The following is an 18914-nucleotide window of genomic DNA, read 5'->3' as shown; positions in this document are numbered from 1 at the left end:
CTGAGGCAGCAGCGTGTGGTGGGGATGGGGGGAGAGGGCGGATCCAGTGCTCATGGAGAGCCTACTTGAAGCAAGCTCCTCAAGAGCACCAGCTCCCACTCCCCACTTTGCTCCCTTACTACTTCTGACATGGAGGCAGCAAGGGGGTGTGGAGTGCATATAGTCGACAAGATTAACCAATAAGCCTAGGCTTATCATTTAATCATGTAGCCAACTACATGTCAATATCCCTACCGACTGTTACATAACTGAGAGCCATGTTTTTCACTCGAGCTGTGCTGCTTCCAAGGAGGAAGGCAAAGAAAAAGCCACTGTTAGTAGTGCCCTGCATGTCTGATTTCTTAGAATCTACTGATTCTGACAAGGCCACAACAGCTCAAAACCAAGTCTGGTTCCTTTGTCAGTTTTGAGAACTAAAGCATGGTGTGACATTGTGGGGATTTTGTTCACGCTTGTAGTCCACTGTGTTCACTCTGTTTTTTGCATTTACTGTTTGCATTTGCTTTGTCCTGCTTTATATGATTCCTACTGTTCTGTGCTGCTTTCCAGTGACTCTGTGTGTATGTGTGTGTGGTGCCCAGTGTGAGATAGTATCCCTGGGGGACAGCTCCTGAGGGGAAGTATGTAGGCAGTGGCCCAGCCCGGCCTGTCACCTGAGCTAGGTGGAGAATTCAGTCAGGTAACACTTTGCTTGGGAATCTAAGCTAAGGAGGAGGTGGGGCAGCCTGGGGGACCGTGAACAGTTGCTACGTGTGAGTTAGTTTTCGGATGGCTGAGGAAGAAGGGAGCCTAGGCCTGGGGGCCCAGGGCAGGGCCCCAGTGTTACCAGATTTGCCCAATACTCTGGGGTATGCTCATTTATCAGGGTTACCCTTATGGGACTGGGGGAAGGTTAACAGTTCTATCAGTGTGCTGTTGGTGCTTACTTGGGCTCTCATATGGAGCTGAATTCTCCCTGCTGCCAATTCCCCCTCCCACTGGAGCTCTCCTGCAGGAACTAGGTTCCTCAGAATGGGGTTCTTCCCACCTTAGCAACACACACAGACACTCACACCCACTAATCAGAGCACGTCTGAGAGGACTGGGTACTCAGCACTCACAAGCTGACCCCCTCATATGTCCCTGGACTCAGCTGGCTGGGTTTCACAGCAATGCCACACTGCACCCTCATGTGCCTTTGGACTCCGTGGGCTGGATTAAACAGCACTTTAAGCTGCCATCCTCATAAGCCCCAGGTTCAGCACCCCCTAGCCCCACTTTCACACCACAGTCATTCACTGGTAAACCACACGATGAGCAAACCCCACAGGATTTTGGGCACTACAGGGATCTTTTGCTTGGGTACAAGAAGCGTTGTTGCAGAGCGAATGGGGAAGCCAAAACAACACCCCTTAAGGAAGAGTGAGCAAAAGAGAAAGAGAGAGAAGCAACCAGTTTAACAATGAAAGTGATTTATTTCTGAGTAGTGAATAGATATCAAACAGTTACAATATTAAATCTAACAATTACAATATTAAATCTAAACTGAAGCTGATTACAAATGTTAGGTAACCATATAACAGTTTACACAGGGCAGGGTCAGGAGGCTATGCTTAGAGAGAGAGTTGAGAGAGAGAGAGAAAGAGAGAGAGAGAGAGAGAGACCTCACCACTCCACGGAGCTTGCACTGATCGGGGTTCCCAGATGATGATGGTAGCTGGGGGTCCAGAGGGCAGGAGAGAAGCAGAACAGAGCCCCCAGCACGATCAGACAGGAGATGAAGAAGTCTCAATGGAACTGATGCAGTTTAAGTCCAGGTATCAGAACAGTTTTCTTGGGGCAAGGATAGGAGTTTTATAGGGATAGTTCAAAGAGAAAGAGGAGAGACAATAGAGACTGATCACACCTGGTTATGGGTGATGTTCCTTGAACGAGCTCACAATGCAACTTGGCAGTTTCAGTATTTTAGATGTCAATAGGATCGTTACTAGAATTGGTCTGATAATGACTAATTTGGGTGTGAGCAGGCCTAGGTTCATTAGCATCTGGAGCAGGGATTTCCCATCAGGCAGTGCTTCTCTGCTTTCGGTGTCCCATAGTTCAGTGCAGTTCCTGCCTTGGAAGAGCTGCTCTCCATTCTGTATGCTAATGAGATGTCCCTCTGTTCCATCTTTAATGTAAATGAGGTTGGGGTGTTTCCTTAATTGTATCACCCCTGTCTGAAGCAGTTTAGGTGTGTCTTCCCTGGCCTTTTCTTTGCTTTGTCTTTGATTCTAGCAGAGGCCTGAGGGAGGGGGATGGTTTTCCATGAATATGTCACTCCCTGACTCCCCAAGAGCACAAGGCTGACAGGCGACCATGTTCTGGTTCCCCAAGAATCAGAGCTGGTGGGTAACACCAGAGCTCGGGCTCTGGGGCCCCACATTCCCAAGATGGATTGTACTGAATGTTCCTGGTTCCTGTAACAAGAAGTCTGAGCTACTCTGTGTCCCTGGGACCCAATAACCCTTCTGTTCTACTTGCTGGCTGAGAGTTACATTTGGCTGCAGATGGGGGTAACACATGGATATAATTATTTTGCTAGATCCTGTGCCATCCAGATTTTTGGCTCCAGTTTCAGCCATGCACTGGTCCTGCGTTCTTCTTTGGATTTAAAGAGAACCTTTATTTTGGTAGCTGACACACATTGTTTCTGACAGGGAGCTATATGCCCACAGCCTAGGCAGCAGTCCAGCTCAGGGTCAGAAGTTTAGCTTGGGGCAGGGAAGCCCTTCTATCCTTCCGGGCTCACAGCCCCAGCTGTGACCCAAGCTGTCCTCAATTTCTTGGCTCTAGTGTGGAGTCGCAAAGTTGAGAAGAATGAGCCAATAGCCAATGTACCCTGCATTGGCCCAAACTACACTAACATTAGCCCCATGCCTCTTGTGGTGGTGGGATTATGTCACTATAGTAGGGCAGTTATATTGGTGGGAGCCAGGCAGTAATGTGGACACTGACAAAATTTAGATTGATGCAAGGTGTTTTATATTAATCTGACACTGAAAAGTAGATGAGGCCTTTAGTGACATGCTTGAATAGTACTAGAAACATCTGTTAACATATAGAATCAATATAATCCCTGGTCTAAGCACTAAAGTTAATGGGACTTGTACCCACTTAAATCTAATGGACCAATTTTTTCCCCGTGTCTTTGGTGAAACTAAAATAGAATTAATACTTTTGTTATATTTGGGATAAGTGTTCATATGAAAAGGGAGAGACCTACTATGTGGATTAAAGGAGTGGTTGAGGTGACATCTTCTTACTGATTACTTGGAGGAATATCAGAGTCACCATAGAGGGCATTCTTTCTTTCCAGCAGTGTCTGCATCCAGGAATTCATAATTTCATGCTATCCTATGGAATAACTTGCGTCTAATTTTTTTAATTTGTTTTTGGCAAGAGTAATCATATATTTGTAAGTTAATCTTTTAATCTTCCTGTTACAGACAGAGAGTGCTTGGGCTGAAGAATATTTAGAAAAGAAGAAAGGATCTCACAAGCGTTCAGCATCCTGGGGCAGCACAGACCAACTCAAGGAGGTCAATAAAGCTATTATTTGGAATAAAGTTGGGTCAGGCATCTTGCCTACATAGCTCATTACCATGAGCTTTCAAGAAAGTGCAAACATTTGTTTAGTCATGCTATATAAAGATTGGAGGTATTAAAAATAGAATTGGCTAATCTGTTAAAAATCTCTTGGCCATCTATTTTTTTTAACCTGATGGGATCACTGTTCAAGAGATCAATATTTAATGAAGTGGGGTAGAGAAAGCAGCAAGAAATTGGGGCAGTATCTATCAGAATTGAAATGGTGGTAGTATACTCACGAAACTTGCTTCTTCTTTGAGTTGTAGTCCAATATTCTGTTCTGCTGAGAGTTATGCACCTTGTGCCCAAAGCTGGAGCTTTTAAAAGTAGTACTGTTTGGTGGTCCCTACATGTGCCTGGCCACAGTTCCCCATTTTACTGATCAGTGGGAACTGCAGATGTAGTGTCTGCAGGCAAGGACAGCATGTGGAGACCCCCTGTTCTGCCTTTCTCAGGAGCTGCAGGGACATACCAGCCACTTCCAGGAGCAACAATTACTATAGGAGTAATCTAGCCACAGCAGGTTAGGCATTTTAGAACTCACTACTCAAAGAATTTAATTTAAACATAAGAGAAAAATGAAAATTATGAACTTCATAGACCAGTCAAAAACCAAAAATAACACACTTTGCAAGCAGTAAAAGAAGTAAAAACACCCACCCATGTATGCGTTGGGTCAGGAGATGAGTGAAGGACAGTTTGTAATGGCAGACACTGTGTGCGTGTGTTATTTGCATTGCCAGTTCCCCTCCATTCCCTTCTCTCTGTGTGGAGATGGGTTATAGGAGTGAGGGTAGGGGAGACACCCTGACATCAGTGCCTCCCCTCTTCTTCCTTCCACACCCTGCACAGCAAGCAGGAGACTCCTGGGGGACAGCTCCAAAGCAGAGGGCAGGAGCAGCATAACAGTGGGTGCAGGGACAACTGAAATGCTAGTGCTTGATAGCTTCCCAGCCAAACCAGTCACATCACCTGTCAGGCTCCAAGATCTACTAGTAGATCCCTGTCTACTGGTTGGGGACCACTGCTCTAGATCTATGCTTCATGCAGCAGTGGATTCCACAGTTACATCCTCCGTTTTCCTGGAAAGGAGAATTGTCATGAGGTGAGAATCCTTTTGGCCTCCATAGGGAGGTGCCAAACACCGTAAAAAAAGTTCCCATTCAATGAATTGCACCTCTTTAATCAGAATATGGACAAGTCACTATACTCCCTGAAAGACACCTGAGTCATTCTAAGATCTCTGGATACCTACATAGTAACACCCAAGAGGAAATTCTACCACCCACCCCAATAATATTGTTACAGGGCCCCACAGCTATACCAACACATGCCTACAAGTATCTTTAAAAGCACCCTAAGGTCCCCAGCCACATCAGCCTATGTCAACTGCCCAGCCATCAGCACAATAAACCACATAAACTACCACATTAACAGTGTTTGAGTGTCCTTGGAAAGCTGTCAACCACTCCATACACCAATGCCCATTTCGCCTATCAGGGACCCTTCAGGGACCACCTCAGACTCTTCTTGCCAACACAGAAAATTCATGTAATTTTTCCCTACTCATTGGTCCACATGCATGAAACACTCACTTGACAACCTCCTCCAACTAGAGGTCAACTTCGTACTGCAGAGATGAACTGTGGAACTAATCTCAGACTTCTCTGAGTTTACTTGAGCTTCTTCCTAGTTCCCAAAAAGACTGAAGGCTGGAAGACTGATATTGAATCTCTGATACCTCAACTGCTTGATTTCCAAATCAAGATTTTACATGGCTACACTTGCAACCATCATTTTCTCAGAAAAAGGATGTGGTTGATAATGCAAGATGTTTACTTCCATATCAAGATACACCCAAATCACAGAAGGTTCCTGAGGTTCAAGGTGGACGTTGGCATGGTCAACTCCGGATCCTGTCATTTGGATTCACTGCTGTTCCATGAGTATTCACAAATGTTTTTCTGTATTGGCAGCTCATCTTAAGGGAAAACAAGGACTTCCTGACGACTATCTACACAACTCACCTGTTAATAGCAGAACAATCCAAAGAGAAGTCCCAGGAACTGAAGTTCCTGAGAATTCCTAACTGATACAGTGGCAGCAGTGCAGGGTGGCAGCAGCCCCTATCCAGGGGAGGTCGGAGCTCCTGGTGAGAGTTGGGACTGAACCTGACTGCCTGCCTGGCTCTTACTACGCTTTAAATGCAGAGCCGCAGTAGGGGTAGGTTCTGGACTGGCAAGCTGGAACTGTCAGGCTGCTGGCCAGCCTGCTAGAAAATTTACTGGTGTGGGGAAGGGGAAGAACATGTGTTGTCTATAGCATTAACCAATAAGCTTTTGCTAATTGGTTAATCGACCACACTATTACATCCCTATTCTCACTGACTAACTGTGACAATCATAACTGATGCTGCTGCTTCAAGGGTCCCTGTGGTACTCCACTTAGGTGTGTCAGCGCCACTGTGCATGCAGCCCGGAGATCTTTGGTAGCAGTCCCCCGGCTGCCAGTGCGTGCTGCGCTATTGCGCAGTCACTCAAGCGGACAGTTGCACACGCGCTAGCAGCCATTCTCTGAGTTCCTTCTCAACCATGGCCAGCATTGATCGCAAGTAAACCTTGAAAACCTTTTATAATACCGGGAAGAGAGGAAGGGGGAAAAAAAAGAGAAGCACAGAAGATAAAGTACAAGCGGTGTGCGGGCGCTACAAGCAGGCAAATCCTGTCATGCCAGCACCATGTGGTTTCAAAAGGCACACAAGATGCAGGATATTTATCTCTGCAGCAGACAGGCATGAACAGTGTTTGTACTGCCTAGGGCAGGACCACCCAGTAAGTCACTGCCCACGCTGCCAGAAACTCGCTCCCAGATCTAAGAGGGTGAGAGATTTACAGAGGAGAATCCTCTTTATGGACAATACTGTGCCTGAACTGCAGCCTTACTCAATCCCTGCCCCCTGAGAGTCTTCCCCTGGGATGGAGGGCAAGAGGAGCACTCCCGTGGAGGGACATGCTAGAAAGCATGACCAGGAGCAGACCATAAAACGCTCCAGCTCCCCTGCTGATGCTCTGTCATTGATCAATAAAAGACCTCCAGGCAAGGAGGCTGACAATGCTTGCCCCTAAAAGGGTAGCATAAAGTGGGATAAGTGATCCTGTTCAAAGAGAAGCAGTGATCCCAAAATGAAGCGTAGAGCCATTGGCCAAGCTTTGGGCTCTCTTTTCAGCAAATCTGCGGTTCTGGCTCTGTTAGCATACATTCAAAGCCTTCAATTCCTTTATTCAGTACATACCAGAAGACATAAAGGAACAATTTGAATCAAAAGTGACAGAAGGCTCTAATCTCCCACGCAGCATTGGATGCAGCAGATAGAGCAGCCAGATCTATGCCCTCCAAAGTCTATGGCTGCAACTGTCCAGGTTCCCCAAGGAAGTCCTGTCGATATTGAAGACTACAGGGCAACTCCACGCACAATGGGAATTCAGCTGTCTAGAACCAAGAGAAAACGATACAAACAAAGTTTCAGGACACGCGAAGAGTCCCAGCTTCACATCAGTGTTCTGGAGCTCAGAGCAGGAAGGAGGGCATGCTCCCAACTGCTTGCGCACATACAAAACACAACTGTGAGAATAATGTTGGACAATGCCGCTACAACATTACATAAACCGACAGGGGCATGGGGCCTCGCAGCCTGTGTGCAGAAGCAATGAAACTATGGCAGTGGTGTATTATACACAACATCATGCCTAACACAATACATTTGCCAGGCAAGGACAGTGTACTAGCGCAGATGCATTCAGCAGACAATTCCCACAGAACCATGAATGGGAGATCAACGAATCCATCATAAGCAACCTTTTCAGGAAATGGAATTATCTGATAGTGGACTTACTTGCAACGCACATCAATTCCAAATGCCTTCTATATTGTCCCAGGGAGGGCATTGGACCGTGATCTCTGACGCATTTGTAGTATGCTGGGACTTCCCATTGGCATACGCATTTCCACCTATACATCTCATACAACAAACGGTACTGAAGATCAAACAGGATGCAGCAACGGTCATACTAGTAGCCTCCAATTGGCAGAGACAAATTTGGTACCCTACCATACTGCAGCTCAGCACACGTCACCCGTACAAGTTTCCCCTGGTACGAGCTCTTTTAACTCTAGACAAAGGGCGCATACCATACCCCAGGCTCCACATACTAAACCTGTGAGTCTGGATGCTTCTTGGCTCTGACAGCAAGCTGACGCTGTCTGGAAGGCTCAGAGATGTCTTGATCAACCCAGGAGACCTGCTATGAGATGGACTTACCTGCAGAAGTGGGGCCGATTTGCAGCCTGGAATTCAGTTCATGCACAGGATCCATACAGGGCAGGGTTATCGGACATACTAGAGTAATCCTCCACGTGCAGGACACAGGACTATCAATTAGTTCCATCAACATACATTTGGCAGCTATATCATGGATGCACCCATCCATACAAGGGTATTCCATTTTTTTCCCACCTGTATGGTGATATTTTTGGAAAGGGATACAGAACCCTGGAGAGGTCCAGGGGTCAAACTGTTTCCAAACAATGAATATCCAAATGGATCTCTATATGCATACAGTTGGCTTACTCTCAGAAACAGACAGCCACCGACAGTCGTACGGGTGCACTCCACAAGATCAGTATCTACCATGACTGCTTTCCTGAAGGATCTACCCATGGACATTATCTGCAGAGCAGCAACATGGGCTTCAGCCAATACTTTCGCACATTACGCAATTCAAACCTTTCTGGATTCAGGCACTAGATTTGGACATGTGGTCCTGTCCAACATCCAATCCTGCATCAGGGAGCACCCACTGCCAAACAGGAACACTGCTGCATAGACCCCTAAGTGGAGCACCCACGGGGACCCTCAAAGAAGGGAAGGTTACACACCTTGTGCAGTAACTGGAGTTCTTTGAAATGTGACCCTGTAGGTGCTCCACGCCCACTCTCCTCCCCTCTGCTCTGGGCTAACACTGTCCGGAGTAAATAACGGAGGGAATGGCCACCGGCTTGTGTGCAACTGTCTGCCTGAGTGATTGCACCATATGCCAGCATGTGCTGGCAGCCTGAGGATTGCTACCAAAGATCTCCAGGCTGTGTGCACAGAGGCGCTGACACACCTAAATGGAGCGCCCATAGGGACACACCACGAATTCCAGTTATCGCACAAGGTGAGTAACCTTCCCATCACTCATGGTTCAAGGCACCCACATGAGCAAATTCATGATACACAATACCTGGACAGTTTGAGAGTCTAGGTTGCACTCAGTGCCAATAAATTTCTGCCAGTGTTACTGACAGCTATCCAAAGTTGCCACATTGCAATGGTGGTATCTGACAGCAGTCTTCAACATAAACAAATAAGGGGAGACAAGATCCAGAGTTCTGTGTGCAGAAGCTATAGATTTTGGGAATCATGCATCACATATAATATTCTTTTGACAGCAGCCTTCCTATCAGGTGTTCAAAACATGATTGTCAGTTCTCTTATAAGAAACTTGGTAACCTACCATGAATGGGAGTTGCATAACTAAAATCAACCCAGCCAGGGCTTTGTCAAGCCGAGACTTAAACACCTCTAGAGATGGAGACTCCACTACTTCCCTAGGTAACCCACTCCAGTGCTTCACCACTCTCCTAGTGAAATAGTTTTTCCTAATATCCAACCTGGACCTCTCCCACCACAACTTGAGAACATTGTTCCTTGTTCTGCCATCCGTCACTGCTGAGAACAGCCTCTTTCCATCCTCTTTGGAGCCTCCCTTCAGGAAGTTGAAGGCTGCTATCAAATCACCCCTCACTCTTCACTTCTGCAGACTAAACAGACCCAATTCCCTCAGCCTCTCCTCATAGATCATATGCTCCAGCCCCCTAATCATTTTGGTTGCCCTCTGCTGGACCCTCTCCAATGTGACCACATCCTTTTTGTAGTGGGGGGCCCAGAACTGGACACACTACTCCAGATGTGGCCTCACTAGAGCCGAATAAAGGGGAATAATCACTTCTCTGGATCTGCTGGCAAAGCTCCTCCTAATGCACCCTAATATGCCATTAGCCTTCTTGGCTACAAGGGCGCACTGTTGACTCATATCCAGCTTCTCATCCACTATAACCCCCAGGTCTTTTTCTGCAGAACTACTACTTAGCTGGTTGGTCCCCAGCCTGTAACAATGTTTGGAATTCTTCCGTCCCAAGTGTAGGTCTCTGTACTTGTCCTTGTTGAACCCCATCAGATTTCTTGTGGCCCAATCCTCCAATTTTTCTAAGTCACTCTGGACCTTATCGCTGCCCTCCCACGTATCTACCTCTCCCCGTAGGTTAGTGTCATCTGCAAACTTGCTGAGAGTGCAATCCATGTCCTCATCCAGGTCATTAATAAAGATATTAAACAAAACCGGTCCTAGAACTGAACCTCCGGGCAGTCAGCTAGAAACCGACCGCCATCCTGACACTGAGCCGTTGATCGCTACCTGCTGGGCCCAACCTTCCAGCCAGCTTTCTATTCATTTTACCGTCCATTTATCCAATCCACATTCCCTTAACTTGCTGGCAAGAATATTGTGGGAGACCATATCAAAAGCCTTGCTAAAGTCAAGATATATGGCATCCACTGACTTTCCCATGTCCACAGAGCCAGTTACCTCATCATAGAAGCTAATCAGATTGGTCAGGAACAACTTGCCCTTTATGAATCCATGCTGACTATTCCTGATCACTTTCCTTTCTTCCAAGTGCCTCAAAATGGATTCCTTAAGGATCCCTTCCATGATTTTTCCAGAAACAGAGGTAAGACTGACCGGCCTATAGTTCCCTGGATTGTCCTTCTTCCCTTTTTTGAAGATGGGCACTACATTTGCCTTTTTCCAATCATCTGGGATCTCTCCCAATCTCCACGACTTTTCAGAGATAATGGCCAAAGTCTCCTCAGTGGCATTTGCCAACTCCCTTAGTACCCTCAGATGCATTAAGTCTGGACCCATGGATTTGTGTACGTTTAGCTTTTCTAAATAGTTCTAACCTGTTCTTTACCCACCAAGGGCTGTCCATCTTCACCCCATCTTGCGTCACTTTAGCGCATTAGTCTGGGAGCTGACCTTGTCTGGGAAGACAGACAAAGAAAGCATTGAGTACTTCAGCTTTCCCCACATCATCTATCACTAGATTACCTCCATCAAGTAGGGGCCGCAAATGGTCTCTGATCACCTTCTTGTTAACATACCTGTAGAAACCTTTCTTATTATCCTTCACATTCTTTGCCAGTCGCAGTCCCAATTGCACTTTCGCCTTCCAGATAAACCCCCGGCATTCTCGAGCTATACATTTAAACCCTTTTCTGGTCATTTGTCCAAGTTTCCACTTTTTGTAAGCTTCCTTTTTGTGCTTAAGTTCACCAAGGATTGCCCCTGTAAGCCAATCTGGTCTCCTACCATGTTTGCCTCTCTTGCTACGCGTTGGGATGGTTTCTTTCTATGCCTTCAATAAGGCTTCTTTAAAATACTGTCAGATCTCCTGGGCTCCTTTCCCCTTCATGTTTAGCATCCCAGGGGATTCTGCCCATCAGGTCCCTGAGGGAGTCAGTCTGCTTTTCTGAAGTCCAAGGTGTGTATTTTACTACTCTCTCTTTTCTTCCTTTGTTCAGGATCCTGAAATCTACCATCTCATGATCACTGCTTCCGAGGTTGTCACCCACCTCTACTTCCCCTATTAGTTCCTCCCTGTTGGTGAGCAGAAGGTCAAGCTGTGCACGGCCCCTGGTCATATCCTTCAGTACTTATACCAAGAAGTTATCCTCAACATTCTCCAAAAACTTCCTGGATTGCCTGTGTACTGCCGTATTGGTCTCCCAACAGATGTCAGGGTGATTGCAGGACCTGGTTCTCAGGGGGACTTTAATCTGGAAGTTTCTCTGAGTTGTCTGAAGAAAGCCTCATCCACCTGATTCAGTGGCCTGTAGTAGACACCAACCACAACATCACTGCTGTTGTTTGCACCTCTAAAGTTAACCCATAGACTCTCATCAGGTTTTTCCCCTCTATATATTGGAGTTCTGACCAATCATAGTGCTCTCTTACATATAGTGCAACTTCTCCTTTTTCTCCCCTGCCTGTTCTTCCTGAACAGTCTATAATCTTCCATGATAGTGCTCCGTTCATGCGAGTCATCCCTCCAAGTCTCTGTTATCCCAATTAAATCATATTTCTTTGACTGGGCCAGGGCCTCCAGTTCTTCCTGTTTGTTGCCCAGGCTTCTTGCATTAATGTACAAACATCTCAGATAACCAGTTGATTGCCCTACCTTCTCCATTCGAATCAGGGGTCCTCCTTTCTTGCTCGTTCCTCTTTCCATTTCTCCCCGGTATCTGACTTTCCCACTCCCCTCAGGGTTTTGGTCACTGTCCCCTAATGAATCTAGTTTAAAGCCCTCCTTATTGGGTTTGCAAGCCTGCCAGCGAAGATGCTCCTTCCTTTCTTGGTTAGGTGGATCCCATCTCTTCCTAACAATCCTTGTGCCCAGAACAGAGTCCCATGGTCGAAGAAACGAAAGCCTTCTCTGCAACACCAGCTGCACAACCATGCATTTACTTCCTCAATTTGACGATCCCTGCCCAGTCCTTTCCCTTCAACCAGGAGGATGGATGAAAACACCACCTGCGCTCCAAATTCTTTGATCCTTTCCCAGTGCTACATAATCCGCAGTAGCCCGCTCAAGGTCATTCTTGGCCGTATCGTTCGTTCCCTCGTGGAGAAGCAGGAAGTGGTAGCGATCCGAAGGTTTGATCAGTTTTGTAAGCCTCTCAGTCACATCCTGAATTGAAGCTCCCGGTAAGCAGCACACCTCTCGAGATTCCAGGTCCGGACGGCAGATGGATGGTTCAGTCCCTCTTAGGAGGGAGTCCCCGACCACCACCACCCATCTTCTTTTGGGGCTGGTGGTCGTGGAACCCCCATCCCTAGGACTACGCATCCCATGCCTTCCAGTAGATGGTGTTCCCTTGTGGTTTCTTCCTTGCGAGGTCCCTTCCAAAGCATTCACCACTGCAGAGCCTGTGGAGACAGCCTGAAAGCGATTACTTACCTCTATAGCATTGAGGGATTCCTGTGCTGGCCTTTTTCCCCTTCTAGAAGTTACATGCTGCCAGTTCTCTTCCTGGTCTCCTACTGCCCTCTCTGGCTCTTCCTCCTGCCGTGCTTGCAGGATTAAATGCTGCCTTCTATCGAAGTCTTCAGCCTCTCTTATCGAGCATAGGGTCGACACTTGGGCTTCCAGTCCTCTAATTTTTTATTCCAAAATGGTGACTGGCTTGCACTTAGTGCAGATGAAATCTGTTCTTTCTTCCGGGAGGAAGACAAACATGGCACACGCTGTGCAGGTAACAGCAGACCTATCACCATCCATCCCTGATGTCCTGGAGAAAGGATTTAAAAGAAAGGCAAGAGAACCTCGCCCCCTTTCTTTTCCCCTTCCAAACTCCCTTTCTAAACTCCCTGTTAGCACTCACCTCCTGTTCGCAGTTCAATGGGAGTCCAGATTTGGGGATGGATCTGGATTCCCAGTGGCTTATTGGTGGGTTTTGGGAATGGGACTCTGCGGGGTAGTAGTCCAGGTGGAGGTGGCTGGGTTTCAGTGCGGGGGGTGGGGGATCTGGGTTTGGGAGGCTCATTGTGGAGGGACTGAGACTTGGTGGAGTAGGGGTGTCTGGGTGCAAGTGGTTGGGACTTAGTGAAATGGAATTCTAGCTATGGAGTGAGGGGCTCATCAGGGTACTCCAGAAGCAGGGAGAATGGAGTTTGTTGGAGTGAGGGTTCAAATGTGGGCACTTGTGGTTGGGGGGGGTGCTCTGGGAGGAGGAATAGGTCTTGGGGGGCAGATCCGGTGTGGAATGGCCGAGGATTAATGGAATGAGTTTGAAATCCAGAGAAGGGAGATTTAGCAGAGGGAGTCTGGGTATGGGAGGTGAAGGGGAGGTTGGAATGTGGGTGCACTGGGTTTGGACAGAGGGTGAAGTGACTCCCCATATAGAAACCTTTCCTTCCATGTCTGAGAAGCAATGGGGACAGGAAGTGAGTGGGAGGTCAGAACTTCCTGCAGCCAGAGGCAGTTGCTGAGGGTGGGTTGGCTACAGCCCCTCCTCCCTACAGGGGAAGAAAAAGTCTGTTCCTCCCTCAGCCTAGGCTAGTAGCTAAGCCTAGGGCAGAGTACATGGCAGTAGCTGGGGTGTCCCCACCTCCTCCTTGCTCAGGCACTGGGTCTTTGACTTCTCTTGCAGTTTACCTGTCAGAAGTCATTTTTCTGCAGGGAACACAAGGTTACTTTTCTGTAACTGAAGGCAGTCTGCCACACCCTTTATTTCCTCATGCGTAACCATGATGCAGCACAAGACACATGAAGACTGCCAAACAGTAATATTTTGGTAAGATCTAGCTCCAGGCACCTGATGCATGCACATGTCACTAACTGAATTACAGATAGGGGCACACATCTCAAAAACCCTTCATTACAGATAAGTAACTTCATCATATTCAGATATTATCATGCTAGGATATGAGAACTGGGAATATGTGCAGGTCTTCAAGGAAAAATGAAAGTTAATATTTTAATATTGTGGCTTTTATTTGTAGGGTAGATGACTTTATTAAATCAAGTAGGTTTTCACAATTAGCATTGTTTCAGCTTTTACTTTTTTAAAATAATCTGTATAGCAAACTTGATGTAGTAATTGAATTAAATATAAAGGAAAATCTGAGTCTCTTATTCTTTCTTCTGTTAGATTGCAAAACTGCGTCAGCAGTTGCAGAGAAGTAAACACAGCAGCAGGCATCATCGGGATAAAGAAAGACAGTCTCCATTCCATGGTAACCATGCAGCCATTAATCAGTGCCAGGTAAGGCTATGCCACTTGTCAGGGCATTGTGGGAGTAAGCATGTTAACTCCTGTGCATTCCAAATAGTGATTTTTTTTTTTAAAGAAAAAAAATGCTTCCATATGTTTTGAAATACTTGTTTACTACTGAATGATGTATATCTGTGAAATATAAAGAACCTCTTTCTTTTGTGAGATTAAACTGATTTTCTTTAGCATGCTGAAATAAGGTGTGTGTGGTTTTTCTCTTAAATTTAACGAGTATTTTAAAGGGAGGTTAGTGAAGAATATGTTTATTTACAACATAATTTGTAAGGACTCTGATGCAAATGGATGATAGAGGTCAGTTCACTGAATTAAAAGTCAACCCATTTGGATCTGTGTAATCTAATTCTATGATATCTAATTCTGTGTAATCTAATTCTTTTATGTAATGTGATGTGTCTAGGGTTATTAATTTGTATATAGAAAGTCACATAGAACCAGCTTGACCGTATAAGTGGTATTGTGTTGAGAATGACGTTTTAGTTTGCTCAGTGCCCAACAACCAAGAATCTCAGTTAGGGATGTTATATATCGTGTAATTGAATAGTCATGCCACTCTATCAGAAGCAGCAGCTCCAGGTGGCAGGCAGGAGCTGATCCACGAGGGGAGCTGGATTAAAAAAAATTGCTTCCTGCACAGACCGGCTCCTGCCTGCTACCCCACGCTGCTGCCTCTGATAGAGGTAGTAGTGTGGGGTGGGCAGCAGCCCTGTCTGTGGGGTACCCACGCTCCCCATGGACAAAGGCTGCTCCACAGTAGCAGCCCCTGTCCACATTGGGATCCGGTATCCCACGGAGCAGCTTCTGTCTGGGGTGGGCCCAGCTGCTGATAGAGGCAGCCATGGGGAGGGAGGTCAAGCAGGTCCACAAAACCCCAAGCACCAGCTCCTGCCCTCATCCCCCCGGCCTCTGTGGGAGGCAGCAAGGAGGGGCAGGCAGGTCCGCAGAGCCAGCATGCATGGAGGTTGAGGGAAGAGGCGGATCTGGTGTTCATAGGGAGCTGCTACCTTAAAAGCTGGCTCCCCCATGGGCATTGGCTCCTGCCTCCCCTGCCCTGGGTGGAGATGTGTGTAGTCAATAGGATTAACTGATCAGTCTATGTTTATCGGTTAATTGTGTAGTCATCTACATGTTGACATCACTAATCCTAGTCTGTGTTCTGTGGACGGATTCCATTTGTCCATCAGGTACATGTGAAGGAATTAGGAGTTTACACTGACTTGCTCTGAGAGGATTCTCACTCAGTTAACATTAGATGAAAAGATGGTAGCTTCTGAGTGACTAAGGGAAGGATAGTGAATCCCCAGACACAAACTGCAGAGGAAGAATAAGAATATATTTGCAAAGCATATAATGTTTCCTCTTGAACAACTATAGAGGATATGGAAATACTATTTAAGTTCTTTCCTGCTTCTGTGGCACTAAATTCATCCTTTTGTTTAGGTTGAAGGCAGTAGTGTATATATCTTCCCTGTTAGGTGCATGTTTTTGTTATCACACTCTTGAATTCCTGTCACTTCTCAAAAAAACTTTGATATTTTCCTGGTAGTTTCAGACACATATGACCAGTCCAAGTAGTTGTTGGAGTTGCAAATCACGATCTTTGCACAGCTTAGATCAGTGGTCCCCAATGCGGTGCCCGCGGGTGCCACAGCGCCCGCCGGGGCATTTGTGTGCGCCCGCCGACAACCTGGGCTGGCCCAGCGCACTGGAGGCGCCGGCCCCAGGCGCACGGCGCTCGGGCGGCCCCAGCCCCGGGGCACATGCGGGCGCGCGGTGCTGGCGCGGGCCCCAGGCGTGTGGCTTGGGCGGCAGCGCCGGCCCCGGGCCCAGAGCACAAGGCGCTCGGGCGGCGCCGGTGCTGGGTGCAAGGGCATCCCCGCTCCTGGCATGCCCCAGGATGCGCGGCCCCGCTCCCGGGCACCCAGCGCATGAGTAACCCCACCCCCCGGGCGCCTGGCGCGTGAGTGGCCCCGCCCCCAGGCGCCTCTAAAGGTTGGGGACCACTGGCTCAGATTTTCAAATCCGTAGAACCCTGCCTGGATAAAAAAATGTGGATCTGCATTTACCAAGCTCAGCCCGTCGTCTGATCTGCTAGCTGAATTTTGTCGTCTTCCACATCTGCTCTGCAAGCCCTTTGGAGGGGAGGGATCATGGATGAACGGAGAGGAGGGGAAAGGTGGGGGTGAGGTCTTAAGGAGAAGAAGCAGAGAGCAGGGACTGGCGTCAGGAGCAGTAGGAGGGCAGTGCGATGGTTTCGAGAGGGGGTATGAGGAAGGGAATGGATTTGTAGTGTGTGCTGCTGCTGCTGCAGATTCGTGAGTGATGGCACCTGGCAACAGCAGCTTCTGTCACATCACAGAGGGGTATAGTTCTACCCCCTCAAGTCCCTGTAGCAGGGGGTGGGTCCTACTGCCCAGGAATAGGCCCATGTCAGGGCATTGCCCCACATCTCTTGCAGCTCCAGCCACACAGAGCTGGTCTTTCCCTCTTAAGAAAAACTTGCCGCTTTGCCTTCCTCCTGTCCTGGAAATCAGCTGCCTCCCTCAGGCATGCTCCCAGCTGCACTAGCTAGTAATGTCAGAACAGCAGTGTGGGACAGGTAGCAGCTGTCCCCGCCTGGGGCAGGGCTGGCATTGGGGCCTCAGGGCTCCCGTAGGTCAACACTTACGAAGCAGGGGTGAAGTGTTGGGCAGGGCTGGCACTGGGCCCCTCATGCCAGGAAAGTTTGGCAACCTGTTGTGCTTATTTACACCTTGCAGTGGGGGGCCTCCCCCAGCGCTCCCCCCACTCCCAGCCCAGCAGCTAGGCAGCGGTCAGGGAGAACCATGTGTGGGTATCCGTTCCTCTATGCGAAAATAGTCTGGGAATATGAAAATCATACAGTATGCCTGCTGAAAAGATTCCTTTGTGGAAGCAAGACATATTTTTCCTCTCTTGAGGATAGTTCTTTCTCTAAATGAGTGTATTTTTTTTTTTAATAAGAGTGGCATTAAAATGATTTATTTTTTTTACTGCACAGCTTTCTTTTTCACTATTCAGCCAGAGCATTCTAGAATATATAGATATATAATATAGATGGATGAAAGTCATGTTGCAGGAAAGACACGGAATGACTGTTCCAGGGCAGTTCATAAAACAATGCAATGGTGTTGTCAGCTACTCTTTTTACATGATTCAGTCCAGGATTTGCTGAGGCTCGTTGTCCCCCTACCAAAAAAAGGCCTATTTTACAGTTGTGAAGCATTTTGTGGCTTGGCTTAGTTGGCTCGTTGACATGTCTGTAGAATACTAGCTGATGTATTTTACCTTTGCAAGACTGTCAATTCAGGAATTGCCTATAAAGGGCTCTAAACAGTTTCTATGAATGTGGGGAGTGGGATTCATTTTGGATGTGTGTGTTTATTTTTTTTAAACCTGTTCTGCACTTGACTACTACACATCCCTTACCAACTGTGATGAAAATACACTAGTTATCAGGTATTCTGGAATTCAGAGAGTGAAAGGGGATGTAACAAGTCTATCATTACTTTCCTCTCTCTTTTCACCAGTCAGTTTCCAACAAGTCTGTCTCCAAGCCTGATAGGCAAGAGATGTCTACATTTTCAAATACAACTCAATAATTATGGACTGCTTGGGTGCTATCCATTGTTTTCAAGGACTAGTGTATAAAATTGCACTACTTAACCATCCTTCACTGGCTCATTTTGTTGTTTCCCCTTAGGCAAGGAAGAAAAAAGGTCATGCAAAGGAAAGCATCCTTGATTGTTCTTCCCCTAAAACTGCTCATTTTGGCAAAATATGCAGTGGTTTTTCCTTTTTATTTAATGTGTCTTCCAAAGAACAACAAACACAACATCAGGTTGTTGAACCTAATCTTAATCCAGAATTTCTGGATTAAAGCAACAAGAACATTCTCACAATTAATCCAGGGACATTTAATAAAATGATTCACGGATAGACCTTCATTAGTATCGATACTTGAGATTTTTGGGGGGGAAACTGGGTCCCCAGTACTTTGCCCTGCCATTTTGGCTTGTACCTATCCTCTGATTTCTTTTCAGAGTTGATGGTAAAATTGAATTCAAGCTTTTTCAGTTATTGAAGGGAGAGCTTTATATAATAGATGACTGCTGATGTGTGCCTTGGCTCATAAGCTGGTTCACGAAGTAATGTTTCAGTCTTACTAGCCATTTCAGAGTTTTGGTATCTTGATTAAACTAGGACAGGCTCTATGTAACAGTCCCAATAAATGACTCATGAAGATTAAGGATGTGAAATCCCATTTAAAAAGCTAACTGATTAATGTTAATGTTAATTTTAATTTAGCTGGGATCCTTTCTCACGGACAAGC

At 46.9% G+C, this 18914-nt stretch overlaps 1 protein-coding gene across 1 annotated transcript in view; it reads left to right on the top strand.

Moving 5' to 3' along the window:
- Window positions 1–18914, top strand: part of FAM117B (family with sequence similarity 117 member B) — an 80076-nt gene that overhangs the window by 18324 nt on the left and 42838 nt on the right. Inside the window, exons 3-4 of the mRNA XM_075933839.2 lie at window positions 3468–3560; window positions 14423–14536. Of these exons, the coding sequence (XP_075789954.2) occupies window positions 3468–3560; window positions 14423–14536 (207 nt within the window). The remainder of the gene's footprint in view (window positions 1–3467; window positions 3561–14422; window positions 14537–18914) is intronic.

The sequence above is a fragment of the Pelodiscus sinensis genome, chromosome 7, assembly GCF_052426305.1.
Source record: "Pelodiscus sinensis isolate ZL-2025 chromosome 7, ASM5242630v1, whole genome shotgun sequence".
Taxonomy (NCBI): Eukaryota; Metazoa; Chordata; order Testudines; family Trionychidae; genus Pelodiscus; species Pelodiscus sinensis.
The sequence above is the reverse complement of the archived record's forward strand: the minus strand, read 5'-3'. Positions and strand labels throughout refer to the sequence as shown.